At 41.0% G+C, this 20,362-nt stretch overlaps 1 protein-coding gene across 2 annotated transcripts in view; it reads right to left on the reverse strand.

Moving 5' to 3' along the window:
* Positions 1–6,927: 6,927 nt before the first annotated feature.
* Positions 6,928–20,362, reverse strand: part of IL13RA1 (interleukin 13 receptor subunit alpha 1) — a 36,910-nt gene continuing 23,475 nt past the window's right edge. The window contains exons 7-11 of one of the 2 annotated variants that reach the window (XM_074208120.1): positions 17,126–17,191; positions 16,736–16,868; positions 15,262–15,358; positions 14,224–14,308; positions 6,928–11,123 (exon numbers count right to left, since the gene is read on the reverse strand). In XM_074208120.1, the coding sequence (XP_074064221.1) occupies positions 11,031–11,123; positions 14,224–14,308; positions 15,262–15,358; positions 16,736–16,868; positions 17,126–17,191 (474 nt within the window). In that variant the 3' untranslated portion in view covers positions 6,928–11,030. Of the gene's footprint in view, positions 11,124–12,859; positions 13,781–14,223; positions 14,309–15,261; positions 15,359–16,735; positions 16,869–17,125; positions 17,192–20,362 lie in introns of those variants that run through there. The other variant, XM_074208121.1, reaches the window with a different exon arrangement.

Here is a 20,362-nt window from a genome sequence, read left to right on the forward strand (position 1 = left end):
ATTTCTCCAGCTTAACTGCCCCTGGATTAAAATCCAACCTCTGACATTTACTAGGTTGTAGGACCCTGGGCAAGTCACTGAATTGCCACGAATCTCAGATTACTTTTCTCCATTTGCCTCCTTGTTCTGTAGATTGAAATCTCAAATAAGGAAATGGATGTGAAATGGGAGAATGGTCCCAGAGAGGGACCATTTCTTTTAGTGCATTGACCTCTAAAGAAATGACCAGCTCTTAGTACTTCCCCTTGAAACATGAAAGAAACATTCTCCAAGAGATCCATACTGTCTGGCTCTGATCCAGATGCTTCTGCTGCTTTTGGTTTGGAACAGTACTTAACAATATTTCTGTACTGTTTACTCAAGTGTTCAGGAGAGGGCAATAGTAGTATAACCCAGTGCCCAGGTTTGGGGATGGCTGAGGTTTCTGGAGTGGAGTTGAGCTCAAGTCATCAGGAAGAGCTGTCAGGGTCAAATAGACTCCACACATAGGGTTCTGCCTCAGCTGAAGCACTGAATACATTGTCACCATAGGGGATTTCCTGACTAAGTACTTGCTCTGGTTCTTTTGATAAGACCCAGAGGAGGAGGAGTCTGTTAAATCAGTAAGATTTCTAGACCAAAGGAGGCTTGTTTCCAGCTTCTTGATTCTAAGAAAAGAATAAGATAGCCACACACCACCCCCTGCCATTCTCTACACATACTTTGTTCTTTAATCTGGTTTTTGTTGGAGCAGTAGGGTGCCAAGGGTTCTGGACAGAATCAGGGACTTGGAGTCCAATGCCACTTTGACCCCTTACTTATCTCTCTACACACTGATTGACTTTAGACAAGTTTCTTCCTCTGAAAAGGAAGTCCTAGATACCACCAAACCACTGGAAATTAAAAGAAAGGCAAAAACATGGTCTCTGTCCTCAGGGACTTCACAATCTAATATGAGAAACAGCATGCAAACAGCTGTATACATACAAGACAGAGTAGATGGAAGGTGATTTTCAAGGGGAAGGCATTAACATATGGGGTACTTGGAAAGGTCTGCAGAAAGAAGGATGTGAGGTGAATCTTGAATGGAGCTGCTGGGGAGAGGAAGATGAGCATTTCAGGCATGGGGGACAGTCAGTCCTCCAAGGTATGGGAGACAGTGAACTGAGTACCATATGTGTGACCAATCAAACAGTACAAGAGGGAAGGGGAGGGAGTGGAGTGGGGGATGGGAAGACTGGGAATGTAGGAAAGGGCCAGGTTCAGAAGGGTTTTCAAAGCTGAATAGAGACTTTTCTATCTCATCCTGGAGGTCAAAGGGTGCCCTTAAGAGTTTCTTGAATTCTGAGTTGGGGGTTAGGAAGGGGCTGCCATAGGCTGATCTGTCCTTTGGGAAGATCGCTTTAACAGTTGAGTGGAAGATGGGCCCAAGTGGGGAAAGGCATGACAACCCATCCATAGGCAATTGCACCAGTCCAGGCATTCAGTGATGAGGTTTTTCAGCAGGGTGGTGACAATGTTAGAGGAGAAAATGGGAATGAGCATAAGAGATGCTGCAAAAGTAGAACTGATGAGCTTGTCAACAAAGTAGATCTGGGCAGGAAGGGAGAGTAAGAAATCTGGAAGTACTTCTAGGTTGTGGGCTTGGCACTCTTGAGAATACCGGAAAAGTTAGGAAGGGCCAGTATTAGCAGGTAAAGAAAGTCCAGTTTCTACACATAAAGCTTAAAATATCTACAAGACAACCACTTTGGGATGTCTGGCCAGTAGTTGGTGATCCAAAACTGAAGATCAGGAGAGAGAGTAGGGCTGGATAAGTAATCTCACTCATCAGGGTAGAGATGACAGTTCAATCTGTGGCAGCTCTTTCCATTTTGAGATGACCTTAATTGTTGGGGAATTTTTCCTTCCCTCAGCATTTGCCCCCTTAAATAGAACCAGTCTGATCTTTTTTCAAAGTGACAGTCCTTCAGAAAGGGCTATCATGGAGGACTCTCATTTATTGAGACCTTTAAAGAAGTAGGTCAAATGTGATTTGCTGAGTGAGGAGAAGACAAGGTTAGGTCCAGAGATTTGAGAATAGGTCTAGGAGAGGCTGGTGAAGGAAAAGATGGCTGGCAGAGAGGGAAGGGCAAGGGGCAGCATCAAGGACAATCTTCTAGTCTTGACAGTTTCCTCCTCTGTTTATATATGTCTACATAGACACACACACACACACACACACACACACATATATATATATATATTAATGGTGTTTGATGTGAAATTCAAATATATATATGTATATGAATTTCACATCAAACACCACTACAGTCAAACAAGCTTGCTTTGCAGATGAAATTCAATCTGTCAACCAATCCTGCCCATTTCCATGAGATTTCTTTGTCCCTTCATTAGTCTGTGCATTCTGATTTTGTTTTTCACAGTATCTGGCACATAGCAGGGGATTAATACATGCTTATTGATGGACTGATTTTGACTGGCACTGTGTCACACAGATCTCAACAGGTTTCTTTATATTTTTTCCTTCCTGTGAATCTTAATGGCATTGCAGCATTCTATAAGCATAGAGTGTTGGGTGTGCTTCCAGAGGAAATGGAAATAGTACTGAAGAAAACAACCATGAGGAAAAAATCAGTTAGATGAGACCATGTCTACACAGAAGAGATCTATGTGGACAGCAACACATTATTGAAGATGGTGAGGGATAGCTTTTCAAGATATGTGACGGTAAAGCAGATGCCAAAGGAGGGGAAAAATCTCAGACCCAATCAGCCAAAAAGGAAGGAAGAAAAGAGGAAAAAAGGTGCTAGAGAGGATAAGTGACTCCTTTCTTATCTAATTTCATTAGAATAATTTGTACTCACAGTGAGGGCAACCTTAATTAAGGTATTAGCTAGGAACAGGCAGGTGTAGATAAGCAGTATTCTGCAGTAGACTGAAAAAAAATGTATCTGGGTGACACAGTGGGTAGAACATTGGGCCTGAAGTCAGGAAGCTATGAGTTCAAATATTGTCCCTGATGGTAATTGTAAGATCCCTGGCAAGTCACTTAACCATATTTTCCTCTGTTGCCTCCTCTGTAAAGTGGAGAAAATGATAGTGTCTGCCCCAAGGGCTGTTGTGAGGATCAAATGTATTAAGATAAGTAAAGTGCTTTGCGAGATGAAGTGCCGTATAAATAGCAGCTGCTCTCCTCCACCACTACCATATAAGATGCCACTCTACTTATAAAAACATCTGCTTTGCCAGAGTGAAATGCCAACAAGGTATGGCCTGCGCATATGTCAAAATGATACCAGGTAACCTTGGCAACCCTGAAGTGCTAATATTAAGTGAGGGATAAAACAGAGACACACCACTGTTTGCTCCTCTGGGTCCTAGAGTAGATCCAGTCCAGGATCCAAATGGAAGAGGAATTACCCAAAGTTGCTCAGCAGTGCCAAACTCAAATAGAAACTGGTGGGGGTGGATAGGAGGGGTATCACTATTCTAAACATAAGGATCCCTGCAGTTTTTAAATGTAATATTATCTACATTTTCTTTTCTTTTTATTTATTTGTTAAATATTTACCGATTTCACTTTAATTTGGTTTGGGTAGCTCTTGATGAGGGCTGTGTACCTCTGTTCCAAGTGATACTGTTTGTGGATGACATTATCCTTCTTACATGAAGTCCCAGAATATATATTTATTTTTTTAGTTTTTGCAAGGCAGTGGGGTTAAGTGGCTTGCTCAAGGCCACACAGCTAGGTAATTACCAAATGTCTGAGGCTGGATTTGAACTCAGGTCCTCCTGACTCCAGGGCCAGTGCTCTATCCACTACAGCACCCAGCCACCCCCAGATATCCCAGAATATTGCAGAATGTCCTAAATAAGAATCATAACCACTTCATAGTAAAATGCTAGGGCTTTCATTCATTTAGGAAAGAAAAACAAGTGGATGAAGAATGCTCAACATCCAGATCATCATGATATTTAGCTGGATCCGCCAACTACAGACCCTACAATTATGTAGGGTCACTCCTCCATGTCTCCAACCTTGATTCTTTCTCAGAATGGGTTCCTAGAGGAGCAAGTGCTGTCTTAAGTTCTAGGAGTAACTCTGTGGTAGGCTACTTAGAATGGTAATTTCTGAGCCCTCTACTTGTGTGCTCTTCATTAATAAGCATCTGGTAGATGACTTAGCTTTTAGCAGAAACATTTACTAATGCGAAATGACATTCCCTCAACAGTCTGAGGGATACTCCCTCAGATTCATACATCCTTGGGGCAGTGGACTCAGATTTAAATCATGATGGTCGTGAGGCCACATGGAAGGAAACCATACGGCAGAGGGGTATGTCATAGATGCTAACATCAGAAGGTTTTTCCTTCATCATAAAATCTTTATGGAACTCTCTTGGGATTTTGTTGTCTGCTTGACTCCTCTGAATTCTGGCTCAGCAATCAGTTAGAAAAGTCTTTGTCTTTTCCCTTTGTCACTCTCAGCATCATTAGTTCTTGCAGTTCAATATGAAGCAATGTGCTAAGTGCTGAGCATACCAATATACATAAAAAAGGAAGTTAGTCCCTTCCCTTGAGAAGCTTCTATTTTAATGAAGACAACACATAAACAGAAGCTGAAAAGGTTGGGATTGGGATGAAGTGAAAGTGCCTGGCCTGAGAAATGTGATGGAAAAGGAAAAGGAAGAAATGAAGGAGGTGGCTGACCTGGGAAGCTTCCGTCTATGGAGCAGCCATACCGGGCAGAGGGAACCCCCCCACCAGGGGCAGGGGTACTACTGAGGAGTTAGTTCCAGGGCTGAAATCAGCTTCCAGAATGAAGAGTTTCCTAGGGCATGATGGGGCAGTCCAGAGGGGTACAGCCAGGGGGAGGACTCTGCATCATCATTTCACCATTCAAAGTCTCTGAGTGATGAATGGCAGGAAGCAGGCCTCCCCCACCACTTTCCATATGGTCAGCCTCCTTGCTGTTCCTCACAGGATATCTCATCTTCTGACTCTATATTTTCATACATGGACTATTTTTGCCCAACCTGTGTCAGAGCATTCTGACCTCATATTCATCTGATCAGCCAACAGTCAGACACACAGTCATTTGTCTCCAGCATAATGATGCCATTTTGGTCTTCTTCTTCAATAATGAAGGACGAGAACCAAACCAAACCAAAACCATTTTCATAGGCTGTCCATATATCTAAAATTATGGCTATCATCACCTCTGTTTCCTGGCTTCCTTCAAACCTCAGCTAAAAACATCTTTTGCAAGAAGCCTTTCCCAGGTCCCCTAAATGGGAGTGTCTCTGCTTTCAGATATTCTAGACCTATCTTTTCTGCTCATAACCCTTTGTATATTGTCTCCCCCAATGGATTGTTAAACTCATTGTTGGTGTGTACAATAGTGCTTTCTGGTTCTGGGATCCCCAGTGCTGAGCACAATGCATAGCATATTGAAAGTACCTTATCAATTATCTATCGACCATCTGTCTATCTACTATGTGTGTCTGTCTATCTATATACCTACGATTTGTCTATCAGTCTTGAGTTAGGCGGTGCTATTATTTCCAATTTACAGATATGGAAACCAAGACACAGAGGAGTTAAGTGTCTAGCCCTGGTCATATAGCTGTCAAAGGAAGGATCCGACCTCAGGCCTTCCTAAGTCCAGCACCCTATCCATTGCTTTACAAAATGGACTCCAAACCCATGTTATCAGGAGTCTTATAACTAAAGGTTATCTTGTTACCAATGCATGATTCTTCCTTGTGACAATTTGCAGAAGAGAAAGCTTTGGGAAAGCCTGGGAAGATTGCATTACCCTGGGAACTGATATAGAAAATACCAAGCCCTTACAACATGAATACAACTCTGCCCTTAAAAGTGAACTTTCTCCAAGTCTTTGTTGCTGTTGTTGCTCAGTTGTTTTCAGTCATGTTCAACTCTTCTTGACCCCCTTTGGGGTTTTCTTGGTAAGGATATTGGAGTGATTCACCATTTCCTTCTATAGCTCATTTTACAGATGGGGAAACTGAGGCAAACAGGGTGAAGTGACTTGTCCAGGATCACACAGCTAGGGCGTGTCTGAAACTCACATGCTGCATCTTTTTGACTCTAGGTCTGGTGCTCTATACACTGCAGTGCCACCTAGTGGCCACCTTTCCAAGCCTAGGCTACATCTTTGCAAAACTCAACAGAATGTTCAAATTGTTACTGCTCTAAAGTGGGGTGCTTAGCCTGGAAGACTTGCATAAATGATGCAGAGTGAGATAAACATAACGAGAACATTTTACAACTTTAAAACAATGGGGTGATGATCAACATCGAGGGACTTACTAACTCCATCAGTGCAACAATCAGGGACAATTTTAGGGGACCGGTGATAGAGAATACCATCTGTATCCAGAGAAGGAACTGTGCAGTTGAAAAGACCAATGCTTATAATCTTCAATTTTTAAAAAAATTTCTTTTGTGCATTACAGAACTTCGCCATCTATAATATTTTCTTTCTTCCTTATGGATGTTTTTTTTTCTCTTAACACACTCAATTTGGATAAATGCATATCATGGAAGCAAATGTAAAGACTATATATCACATGGCCTTCTGTTGGATAAGGGGGAAAGGAGGGGAAAAGTTATAAAATTCAAAACCTTGCAGAAATGATTGGTAGAAACTATTACTTTATATAATTGGAAAACAAAATATTTATAATTTAAAAAATAAAGTAGGATGCTTGAAGTTATTTCTTTGATTGCCTCTACAACTGCTAAGGAGCTTACAAAGAACAGGAATATTCCCAGGTGCCCATATCAATGAGATATAAACAAAACATTTCTTTTTTTAATTAAAGATTTTATTTATTTTGAGTTTTACAATTTTCCCTCTAATCTTACTTCCCTCCCCCCACCCCCCACAGAAGGCAATTTGCCAGTCTTTACATTGTTTCCATGTTGTACATTGATCCAAATTGAGTGTGATGAGAGAGAAATCATATCCTTAAGGAAGAGATGAGAAGTCTAAGAGGTAACAAGATCAGACAGTAAGATATCAGGTTGTTTTCCTAAATTAAAGTTAATAGACCTTGGTCTTTGTTCAAACTCCAGGGCTCTTTATCTGGATACAGATGGGATTCTCCATCTCAGACAGCCCCAAATTGTCTCTGATTGTTGCATGGAATGAGTAAATCCATCCAGGTTAATCATCACCCCCCCCCCCCCAGTGCTGTTAGGGTGGACAGTGTTTTTCTGGTTCTGCTCATGTCACTCAGCATCAGTTCATGCAACTCCCTCCAGGCTTCCCTGAATTCCCATCCCTCCTGGTTTCTAATAGAATAGTGCAGAACATTTCTTTAGAAAAGAAATGTGCTCAGGGCCCACCACCCCACAATTGAGTTGGACAAAGCATTTTTTATGGTGGCTGGATTTGTTTCCCATACATCCCATGTGTGTGTGTGTAGCCTCAAGTGTCCTTAACTCCATGTTTCCTCTCAGAAGGATGTCTCCTGAGCTCTGTATTGAATCATAAGGAATTCTGAGGAGTGTTTGCAGGGAGTATTTTTTCCAAAGCATTGAAAGGTGGTTGGAAACATGAGACTGTGAAAATCAAAGAGAGTAATTTGGTATCTGGTTGTTTGACCTCTAGGGATTATGGGAAAATAACTTCTCCTCAAATGAAATCTAAACAGCCCAACACACTATAGGAGTGCAAGACCGAAACTATAAAACCAAAAAGTATTCTGCATAACTTTTACCTCTGGTGGAAGGGCATCTACTCCAGATTTTCTTCATGGAAAATCTAGCTGTGTGATCATGGGAAAATAACCTAAGTTCTCTGAGTTTATTTCCACACCTGAAAAATGATAATCTTCCTTACACATAGACACTTTAAGCCAGAAGATTTTAATGGGGAGAGGAGGTGCTTTGGTCAGCTAGAAGAATGATGGCAGCTCAGACCCCTCTTCTGCAGAAAGTCTTTCGTGGCTTTTCCCTCCCCACCAAAACTGTCTTGGATTTAAATCCTTGCTTTGCATTTGTATTCATTCACTTTCTACATGTGTGGTCCTTGCTGTCTTACCATTAGAATAGAAGCTCCATGCCAGAAGGGCTTGTTTCTTTTTTTTTTTTTATCACTTGTAGCCTTCTTACCTGGTACAAACTGGGGCTCATAAAATACCTGTTGATGAATTCTCTCCTATTAAATGTCCCTTGAAGCTTTCTTGGCTGCAGTTTGGACTTTGAGAAAAATGTTGACCTTTGAATTCTATTCTTCTCTCTGCTATGCTGTTTCTTTGACGATTTACCCGAAATAAGACCAGAATGATGGCGCTGAGTAGAGTCCAGATTTATTTTAAAACTTTCAAAAGAGGTCAAACAAGATGATTTCCAATTTAAAGGGAAAAAAACATTAAAAAAAGTGGCCCACTTAGTCTTAGTGCAGAGTCAGAGCAATGTGTCCTTAGTGCATTTGGAGACCTGCTGGTCGGTCCCACAGGTGTATAGATTGGTGAGAAGATCTTAGGCAGGTAAAAAGCATGGAATGAGAAGTGAATGTCTCCATAGAGCATTCCATGGAGTATGCCTGTGGATGCTTCGCAATAATTCCCCAAGTCTCCTGGGGCTTGGTTTTCTGCTACTCTGCAGACCATATTTCATCACTGCCAAAATGAGGTGGATGTCTCTAATACAAGCTGTTGGGCTAGACTGAGCTAACACCAGTAGTCCCCTCACTAATCACAAGTTCTAAGGGTTCTAGGTTCTAGTAGACGCTGGCATATAACATGCCTAAACACAACTGGGAAAGTACTCCAAATTAGATCAGAGACACTTAAGACACCTAGATTTGACTCTTATTCATAAAGAGGAAAACAAATTTCTTATAGATAGAAGCAAAGAGCACAAAGGAACAGCATCTCCAATCTGTACCCTTGCCTTAATTTGGCCTTAAAAATAAACACAAAGAGAAACCACTAACATTGCTACACAGCTAAACATGCAGGAAAATCAATCACAGCATCCTTTTCCACTACTATGGAGATTGCGGATTTTCCACCAGTGCATCCCTGTCCACAGAAGCTCTGAAAGCCAGGTCGGAAGCCCCTTTCCCTGGCTTCTTTCACACACTCACCACACAGGAGGAATGAGTCTCTTAAGTACTAGAGAGGGCCATGGTGGAAGCACCAAAGTTCCTATCTGTTGAAAGCAATAATCTGACGATGCCTTGAGAAGATAACTTTGGATGGTTATTATAGACAATACTGTGATGGTGATGGTGGAGAAATATGGGGAAAGCCATTTGGAAGTGCCTCCTTAAATCTACTGGGGATTGGAGGGAACACATGAAGTAAAAAAAATTCTGCATAATATGTGGGCTATTTTGCTGGCTGTCTGGTGACTCACACTATATAGGCACTGTCCTATTTAAGCTAAGGCTAAGTAGTGGGGCTCTGAAGAATTCTTAGGACCAAGAAAAGAGTTGATTTTTCCCCCCAAAGCAAAACAGCAAACTTCAGAGTATACCTAACTCTTCCGTTAGAAAACATGCAGAAACATTTGCGGGTTAATATAAAAAATTGAATAGTAAATATATTCTTATAGATAGGTCAAACTCCCCTTCTTGCAACAAAACCAAAACATGAACACTGTTTAAATATTTTTCAGTGTACCCACATTTACTTTAAGTCAGAGTGTGGGATAGAGGAAAGAAAAATGTTTCAGGTATCAGGTTTTCTCTAGGGCCCTTTGCTTTTCCTTAGTTTGAGAATCTCATATACTCTCTGTTGGGCAGGGGAGATCTTAGCAAAACAGGGGCAAAGCTCAAAAGAAGAACAAGATGAGCAACTTCTGGGTAGGGATGGGCAAATCTACAAAAAGAAAGGAGAGAAGAGGCTGGGCAAATACAGAAATGAACAAAAAAGGCTCCCACAAGATAATAAACTGAGGGCAGGGATTATGTCCACAACTTTGTATCTGGCCTCCACAGTACCTAGAATGCTGTGGGGCACATCCAATAGATGTTCAAGACTTATTGCCAGAGGTTAAGTCAAAGGAACAGCTTGTGAGCCCATATGTTTCACTCCTAAGACTCCTGGAATCATTGTGGCCTCTGCTGGATAGAAAGTTCAACCTAACTTCAGTTTGGCCATTGTCATTGCCAACATGGACTTCTAAAAGCTGGTACAGACTCAAACACAGATATATCACTGCTGTTCCACCAAAATGCACTCTTTAGGTTTACATCATTGGTCATCTGACACAAGCCCCTTCAAGGGTAGATGAAGTGGACATCAAAATTTAGGAATTCTTCTTTTTTCTATTCTTTACACATTGGCAAAGTTGTGTACCTAAAGGGACCAGCATCTCAACTGGGCCCTCTACTTGCTCTGTAATAAGCCCATCTCTTATCAGAAGATTTTAATAAAACCATCTCAGAATTAGAGAAAAGGAAAATGTCAATGAAGCTCAAATGAAACAAGTGAAGATTTTCATCCTGGTAAGTTTGTCACATTCCACTTTTTATCAAAACAACCTTTGGACAGATGCTGAAAGGGCACTTGTGATTCTGGCTTACCAGGAGTCATGAAAGGCTTCTGAGAAGGATAAAAAATAATGGTAGTATACTGGCTGCAAGTAAATATAACTTGTTTATTATCCTACACTAGAACTTAAGACCAAAAAACAAACAAACCAAAAAAAAAAAAAAACCCACACTCTGCCATCTGGTGCTGACTGGTAAGAGAGAAACCAGTCCAAGTTTAAGTGTGCTCTCCTTAATGCCATCAACATCTTTTTTTTTTTTTGAGGTTGGGTAGGCTTCACAAGAAAATGGTTTCTCCCAATATTAAATTCTGTAACCATGGCAAAATATGTTTGTTTTTGCTTCCATGAGAATGGCTCACTCCTTTCTCTGGATTTTTAGGTGCATGACTTAAGAACCTGCCTCTTCTGCCTAACTGGTCCAATGATTTCCGTTTTCATTGATTTTCAAGGTAACTAATGAAGAATGGGAGGAATTTCCTGGTAGTCACACATGATGTCCAAATAAATTATTCACTTTATTGAGACGTCTTCTTCAGATTTTCAACCAGCACCACTGAGTCAGTTTCTTCTTTAATTTGCTTCTCATAGATGTCATATTTTTTCCAGTGCTGGAAGGAGGGGGGGGAAGAGATAATTATTTCTAAGCGAAGTCCTTTCCCTGGGCACTCACTATCAATGCTTATTTTTGGTTTTGCATGCATGGAAACATGTGAGTCTTTTTCTTGACCTAAGAAACATTCGTCTATTTGGAAAATTAACGAAACAAAGTTAAGGCAACAGAATGATCTGGAACTAACTTTAAGGGAGAAAAAGGCGTGAGACTTTTGTGTATTGATAAATATGTTGTCATGAGGGATAACCATCATGGGAATTTTCCCAAAATGTGAGCTAAGTCTCATGAAAAATGGTGCCTTTTCTCTTCAACTGGTTCACTTGCTCATCAACCATTTCTTTCCAGTTTCTTTTTGTAATGTGACCCTCTAGCTCTACAAAGGTGATTCAAGTCAAGGAGGCCTGAGAAGGCATCTGGTCCAACAAGTTCTTTTTAGAGTCCTAGGATGGCAAGTGACAAATTCCCCAAGGTCACATAAGTAGTGACAGAGTCAGGATTCAAATAAGATCCTTTAACTCTAAACCCTGTGTTCTTTTCTCTGTTCAAAAAGCTAACTGAGGCAATGGTGCTGCTCGAAGGCCTTTGGGTGTTCCTATTCATTCGAGAAAATATGGCATGAGCAGGATCATCTGGAGCCTTCTAGCCAAAGGACCAAAAGCAATTCTGGATAATGGTGGCACTAACACAAGGCAGTCCCAAGGCGCAAGGGGTTTGTCAACAGCGATTGTGATTTTACGTCTCGATTATAGTCAGGTCATTTCTGGCTAAAGGGTCTAACTTTCCCTAAGTGTAGATTTTCAGGTAAGAAAAGGGGTCAGAAAAGAAGAGATGGAATAGAAATGGAGAAGAGAGAGTAGCAATGGCTATTCAGCTGCCTTTAATGGGGAGGGAACAGATGCCTCAAGTTAGTCGTGTATAAGACAAGTCCCAAACTAATGTCCAGGTTCGAGGGGATCTGTCCTGGTACATACTAGTTGAGAAACAGTACAAGAACAAAGACAAAATTATCATCCATCATCTCCTGTGTAAATTAGAAGCTCTACGAAATTGCATTTTCAGCAGTTTCCAGTAATTAGAATTCAACATTACCTGTGTTTGCTTGGTATGCTAAGTCATTTGAAATGTTCACAAATTACAGTATTAACATGTTTACCAATTACAGTATTAATCAAATTTCCTCCCTCACATTCCAACTAAATGGAAGGATTAGGCAGGTCTTATATCAAATTGTACCTAGGCACCAAACACCAGCTGCTAGCATGAGTTTCACATTGAATTCCACTTTGTACAACATATCTATGCAAGGTTTTTGATTCTTTGGCCAAGTCCTTCCCGACTGAGAATTACCTGCTAACTCAATCTTAAAATTATATGTATAAATAAAAAAAAATACATTGGTGAGGCTACCAACCCACCACTTAATCCTTCAAGAAGCTGTTGTTGTTTAATCACTTCTGTGTCTGACTCTTTGTGACCCTATATGGGGTTTTCCTAGCAAAGGTGTCAGAGTGGTTTGCCGTTTCCTTCTCCAGTTCATTTTACAGATGAGGAAACTGAGGCAAAGTTAAGTGACATACCCAGGGTCATATAGCTAGTACATGTCTGAGTCTGGATTTGAACTCAGGTCTTCCAGACTCCAGGCCCAAGGCTCTATTCCTTGCAGTTCCATATAGCTGCCCCAAGAAGCTACCATACAGCATTTAGAGCAGGATTTCTTTACCCTTTTGTGTTTGTGTGTGTGTGTGTGTGTGTGTGTGTGTGTGTGTCTATGTGTATGTGTCTTCAAGTCCTTTGGCCTTCACCTGGGGAAGCCTATGAGCCCCTTCTCAGAACAGTGGTTTTAAAATGCTAAACTAAAAGGCAGAAGATGACAAAGGAAAGGAAATTTATTGAAATACAGTGATCAAATATTCAAAAGCAAACAAACAAAACCCAGGTTAAGAACCCCTGATTCAGATAAAGAACAATAGTACAATGTAGCAGATAGTTAAAATATACTACATGGTTGAAAAGCATTTCTATGGGCAGGTTACTATAAGTGGTTTTTATTAAGGTGTAATGCTAGCTGCTTCAATACAGGCCCTTTATACTGTGGTGTTATATACATGATAACAATGGGAACATGTTGAAATACAAAACTTTAGATTATGATGGCTTTGAAGGTCAGAAATCTCACTAGAAAGGAGATTTTCTTACTGTGAATTTCCTGCTCAAGGCAATATGGCCTTTGTGGGCCAAAGGTTTCATTATAGAACCATTGTTTGCACATTGAAGCCAATTATAGCACATGAAGCAGTGGCATTTAACTGTTTTTAAAAACTGAGCAACCATTTGTTATTTGTAACAAGAGAAAAAGCAGTTTTCAAAACTGGAAATCTCAATTGGCACAGATGGAGCAGGGAGCAGGGTTAGATAAAAGGACTGATTTTTTAATCAGTAAATTGAATCGATATAAATTATGATGAAAAGGAGAAAATCCTCTTAACATAGAGAGCAGCCCTCTTAGTGACAATGGAACAGAGGAAAGAAATTCAGTTCGACAAATTTTGAACAAGAATCCATATCCAAATTATTCCAGTGCTGAACAAAACACATTCAAATATAGATGCTTTACAGACAAATATGATGCAGAATGACATTGTTTGGCCATGCCTAAAGAAAAGAAAATTGCCCATTGGCAGTATGCTATAGTAGAGAGACCCCTGGCTGCCTCAGGGGTCAAATACCTGTGATTTAACCCAACACTCATTACTATCTTTGCCCCCACTCCCCAGTTTTTCTCTTTGCCTATAGAGACAATCTAGAAACCAGGTGATAGTGACTGAGGTTTGGAAGGCCTACACAAAAGGGGCTGTCAGTCCACAAGAGTTTATTAATTATCTACTATATATCAGGCTCTTCTTTTCCTCTCCATTTTTAGTGAAAATATAATCCCTAGTAATTGAGGGGAGAAAGCAAGGCCAGGATCTTGTGGGTTGCTGAGAAGTTTTTGCCAAGATCAAGATGCTATATCTTAATTTAATTCCCCTTTGATTCATTTAGATTCAAAATAGTCACAAATAACTAATTTCTAATTTCAAACCATCAATACTTACCAGTGTGTCATCATTCTGGTCTCCAAACATCTCTTTAAAAATCTTCCCAGGGTCAGGAATTGGAGGGAAAATAATGATTTTCAGTCTTAAAGAAAAAAGATAGAAACAAGTGTTTTGGGTGATGATTCTAATAAAAGACTGTTCAGTTGGTTCATCCATGTTCTATTCTCTGTGGCCCCATTTGGCATTTTCCTGGCAGAGATACTGGAGTGCTTTGCTATTTCCTTTCCCAACTCATTTGACATATGTGGAAACTGAGGCAAGTGGGGGAAGTGACTTGCCCAGGGGTCACTTCAGATAGATACTACTAAGTGTCTGAGGCCAGATGTGAACTCAGGAAAATGATGCTTTCTGACTTCTAGGTTTGGCCTCTCTCCACTGTACTACTTGGCTGCCTCTAATAAAAGATCATTTAGTTTAAATGTAGCTGCCTCTGAAGATGTGAACCCCGACCTGATTTGGTATAATTACTTGAACTAAACCATGGAAAGTGAATGCCCTAAGAGTTTCAAGTTCTGTAAATGTGTGGGGAGAGATTGGGAAAGTCCAAAAGAACAGCAGGCATGTGCAGGAGATCTCAAGGATTGATTTCTACCTCTTGCCTTAAAGGGGTTCTTCAGGTTTGATATACCAGACAAGGGATTGCTGATTGAAATGACTTTAAGAAGATTGCTCCGGGCAAGGAGAACATTCCTCCTTAATTTTTCATTTCCTTTTTCTATTTCTTACCACTCCATTTCTAAAGCACAGTACTGTTTTTAATTAGGATAAAATTTTGGTTCTAAACAAGCTCAATAATCCTATCTCATCCTTAATATTTGTTACTATAGCTACAGTCATTGTTGGCATTGTGCCTGCCCTTATGGTCAGAAAGGGATTAGTCCAATGCAACAGCCCAATTTGCTGCTGTGAGTTGTGACCTGGCCTTGATGGGCCCTGTATCTGTTCTTTGCTCTCAATGGTGACAGATACATATGTGTGTGTGTGTGTGTGTGTGTGTGTGTGTGTGTGTGTGTGTGGACAAGCTAGCTCTTTTACCTCTTTAAATAAAGCAGCAGGAGAAGCGTTGAGATGGAGATAGCGATGGGGATGGAAAGCAATGTGATGGTATAAAACGTCAGATCAGGCTTCTGGCCTGGAAAATAAAATGCATGGGAAAGACTGTGAGTCAGAGTCAAAACATTTTGGAAAAAACTACTGCTTGAGCCTGGTCCCCCATTTAGATGGAGAGAAACAGGCAGGCAAGGAGACTTCCTTGATGATGTACTTCCTGGCCATGGGCAAGTCACTTCCCCCTTTTCTGGGCCTATTCTCATCTTTCTCAAGATTATATTTAGCCTAAACCGGGAAGCTCCATGAGAGCTTTATGTGCATGCTAAAGGGCTATATTCTTCTTCTCCTCACCCATCATCAGAGGTGGGTAACTAATTGTATCTGATGAACAATCACTATTATCTAAGTGGAGAACCCAAGGAATCACAGACTGAAGAGATCTATTTGGGGGTCTGGTTATTCTATAAGAGGGTTCAATACAGGATTCCATCCAACAGTAAGTTTGCCCAGATCCATTTTCTCTTGGGTGAGGGCAGGGGGTATACAGCAAAAAGCCTGAGCCTACACAGGCCCAGATGGGGATGCGGGAGGGTTCTTTATATTAAGCCCCTACTATGTGCAGAGCATTGTACTGGAGGCTGGGGAAGCCCTGGCTCCCACCTTCAGAGTGTCTAGAGTCTTCTAGGGAGCTAAGACACAAATTCAGCAAAGATAACAAGAACTATATCAACGGTATGAGGCAGGTAGTCATTACTGATTGAGATAGTGGAAAGAGATGTGGGAATCAATTAACAAACTCTTACCAGTACCCACTTTGGGTCAGGCCTTGGAGAGATAAGGAAAAAAAGTAAAACAATCTCTGCTCTCAGAGAGTTTACATTCTAATAGAAGAGACATGATCATAAACAAGCACATGCACTCACACACACAGATACACATACATGACAAAAATCAGATTCAAAATGTTTGTGTGTGTATGTATTTTGGGTGTGGGTGTGGTGGGGGGATAGAGAGGGGGGGCACTCTAGACCCTGCTAGCAACTAGAGGATCAGATCAGGAAAGGTCTCCTGCAGAAACAGAGATTCCATGAAGATGAGGAAGGCATGCATTCCAGGCAAGAGACCTGACTAGGGTAAAGGCAAAAAGATGGGAGTTTGAGTGGTTTTGTGTGAGGAACAGCAAGAAGGCCAGTGTGGCAGGACTGTGGGATATATGGAACAAGGCTGGGAAGTTAGAGGGTGTCACATAGGGAAGTCCTTCAAGTGCAAAAAGAGAAATGCAGTAGAAAAATCCAAAGTGGAGTGACAAAGAGACTTGAAGTGAGGTAGCATTGAGGGTGAGTAAGAGGAGCCAAGAGCCTGAATGAAAGCTGTGGTTGGAGGAGTCGTGTGAGGAGGGAATCTTGCCTCATTTCCACACCTGAAAGTTTTTCCATATGAGGAAAGATCACTCTCTTACCTATGATTTTCTCAGGACTCCAGGCACTCCAGAGGTCCACATCTTCAAAGCAATACTTACTAGTTTTGGCTCTCACTCTGACTGTGTATTGAGTATCACGGTCTGTGAGCTCGATCACTAAGCAATTTTTTTCCTAAAATATAAAATAAAAGCTCTAATAGGGAAAGGCACCATTTGACTGTCACACATTTTCAAGCAAAATGTTTTCATATGAGTAAAACAAATTTCCATTCGATCTCTGACTTTTAGAAGGAAAAAGAAGAAAATTAATTAGTAATCATAAGCTGGATAAAATGAATCTGCTTTTGTGGTGTTTAGGGAAAACAAAATAATGTCCCCCAATTTGTCTGTGATATTCAGAACAAATTAAAGAATGAAGAATTTACTAACCCTGGAGTTTCCTGAAAGTTCCTGAGATGCTTGGGAAATGTAGCATTTACTTTTAGCTTCTTCAACCTGGAAAACATTAAAAGTGGCTGTGAGGTCATTAGAAACTGGCAGGGTTCAGGATCTAAACCTCCCCAGTTACAACACAGAAGAGTCAAATTTGAAGGCGACAGAGACAGGGAGAGACAACAGGAAGAGAGGGAAGGGTGCACCCCAAACCTTTTCCTACAGAGTTGAAGTCACTTCTTATTAAACACACAGAGGACCATCAGTGTCATGACAACAAGAGACCCCAAAACACAGGCAAAAATTCAGAGAGAAGACCTTGGAAGGCTTATTTAGTCCATTAGAATCTGTAGAAAGGTTTAAAGACCCAAAGTATAGGGGAGGCACAGCTATCTTTTGGAGTAAGTGTTGAGAAAAGGCTACTGTCAGAATTTCTAAAGGGCATACAAAATTCTGAAATGATGGTCTAGCTTATCAGTAGTAAGTAGAGAAAAAGAAGCTCCTTGGGCTCTTTTGCCAATTCCCAGGCAGTTTTAGAACAGAAGAGAAGATATGAATATCACCAATATCTACAGTCAGGGATGATCTGCTTTAGAGAAGTCATGTACATGGAGGTCCCCAAAACTCCCAATGCAGCCTGAACCGGATAGTTGCCATGTGGTTTTCTAAGTCAATATGTTTCTGTACAGGTTAGTGGAGTCTATTTCTATTTGAATTTGCCCCCACTGCTCTATATACAGAGGGTCCTCTATAGGGGTAGTAGTATCTTTCACTACAGAAATTGCTAAGCCATGATGCTAGAATGTGTGAGTGAGTGTGTGTGTGTGTGTGTGTGTGTGTGTGTGTGTGTGGGTGTGTGTGTGTGTGTGTGTTATTTAAGGAGATTTTCTTTCCTTTTTTCTGGACTGTTTTCTGTTATTCTGATCTTGATAAAAAAACAACACACAAACATTTCCACATATAAGGAAGAGAAACCTATGAAACTAAATCTATGATACATAAAGCTTGTTTTCAAAAAGTATGTAATAGATTCAACAAAAAGCTGTCCTATCTGTCCACATCTCTTTCTCAATTCCCTTTAGTTCTCTTCTGTGAATTTTAAAAATGGTTCCATTGATGCTCTTTTTATCTTATTTTTTTGGTGGGGGAGGAAAAGGGAAGAATTCTTATTTTCCCTTATCCCTGAAAAAAAATTTCCCTTGTGACAAATAAACTGAGTCAAGCCCAACCAAATGGTACACTGCCCATATGGGAAAAGCGTGCATCTCACTCTGCCCATCTAGGCCTGTTTACCTTTCTTTCAAGATAGCCCACACTACTTCTTCAACTTGAGTGTCTTTTCTTTGGCTTAAGGGTTTGCTGGCTGGAAGATGTAAATGCCCCAACCAGAAGAAGAAGACGTTAAGGCTTGTTCGTTCCTTACATCTTAATTCATCATATTCTCTAATTCTTGAGAACCATTCTTCTAGGTGGGCTGGATGGAAAGAACATGAAGGAACCAGCATCTGGGAAGGGAGACTTGGGACAAATTCCTCCCACTTTACTTCCCCAACTGCCCAGGGTTGACCGTAGTCCTGGCAATGTCACCACACAGATACCAGTTTGGACTCCTATTCCAGTGGTCACTAAACACTGACTGATGCTTAGGAACTGACACCTTCCCCCTTCCCCCTCTGTCCCTAAACCCCCCCCCATCCTCCCTGCCCCCTACCAATAAAGGAACTGAAAGAGGAAAATTCTAACAAACAAATCTAGAAATCAGAACCCAGCCACTGTGAGGGTAGTTTGGGAGAGGAAGCAGCTGGTGAACATCTGTTAAAGACAGAACATCAGACACTGACATCAGTTACTCAAAAGTATAAACATAACATTTAAAGGAACCCAGATAAATGACTATTCTTAGCTAACCTGTTAAGCTCAGTAGTATGCATATGGATGATCTCTTCAGCTCAGATGCATGTAGGAAACAACTCTATTCAGCAAGACTAGAGCCTGGCTTGGGGGGAGGGACAAACACAAGCATTTCTTAAGGACCTACTATCTATCAGACACTTTACAAATAACCTAATTTAATCTTCACAACAACCCTGGGAAGTAGGTGCTCTCATTAACTTCATTTTCCAGTTGGAGAAACTGAGACAGATGGGTTAAATGACTTGCCCAGGGTCACACAAACTAGTCTGAGGATGAATTTGAATATAGGTCTTCCTGACTCCAGGCTCACTGTAGGGTACTGTGGTGTCCTCTAACTACCTCCAAGAGGGAAGAGAGGGGACTCATTTTTCTTGGCACCAAGCTTTAGTAGAGTGGAACCCCATAGAGTGGCAGCAAGGTGGAGGAAGGTCCTAGACAAACTCAACGACTGTGGGCAAGTCACCAACTCAGCCTGGGTTTTCTTGAATGTTTTTGCATGGGATGGAGGGAAGAGGAGAAATCAAAACCATTTCCCTTTATTCTAGGCTCTGATTTATGTAGAGCAGTTTGCTTGCAATCATCCTCTAAAGTAAAGAGCATAGAGCAACATTAATTATTTCTCTCATTTTGCAGTTGAAAAAATTGGGCTCAAGGAAGTTAAGACCCCAATCTAAGGTGCCATCCTGCTAAGCCAGGCTGATGTCAGGAGAGCAGAGAATTTCAAAACTGAAAGGGGCCTTAGAGATCATGTAACCAAACCATATGACTTTGAATGGGAGGGAACCAAGGTCTGCAGAGCTGTTAAGTCTCGGAGATTTCAACTCATCTCCCAATCCCACACTCTTTCCATTATGATATGTATCTTGTACGTTGCAAGGTGCCCAGAAAAAGGGATTCCTTACTAGCATGGTGCTTTATAGATACTAAGCATTCAAAAATATGTGCCAAATGAATGAAAAAAACAGCTATATTTTTCCAACACCTACTATTTCAGTAGTTGGGCTGAGTACTGTTGCCAAGACAAAGAAGGAGGAGACAAGACTCCTCTACAATACATGATACACCTAAATCAGCAAAAGGCCCACCCTGGGGGCTGGGAAGTAGAAGTGGTCTTTTAGACAATTTTGTGCCTGAAGGGAACTCCCCAAATGAAAATTCCCTCTGCATTTTATGTGTAAATAACAGACTGAGAAAGTTGCCTGAAGCACTTAGAAAGTAAAGTGATCTGCCCAAGGTCAATGGGTTGTCACAAAAATACTGCCCAACACTAGCAAGAAGCTGGGCTTCATACAAGATGCATTGAGAAGGGGAAAGGGAACA

Source organism: Macrotis lagotis, chromosome X (genome assembly GCF_037893015.1).
Source record: "Macrotis lagotis isolate mMagLag1 chromosome X, bilby.v1.9.chrom.fasta, whole genome shotgun sequence".
Classification (NCBI taxonomy): Eukaryota; Metazoa; Chordata; class Mammalia; order Peramelemorphia; family Peramelidae; genus Macrotis; species Macrotis lagotis.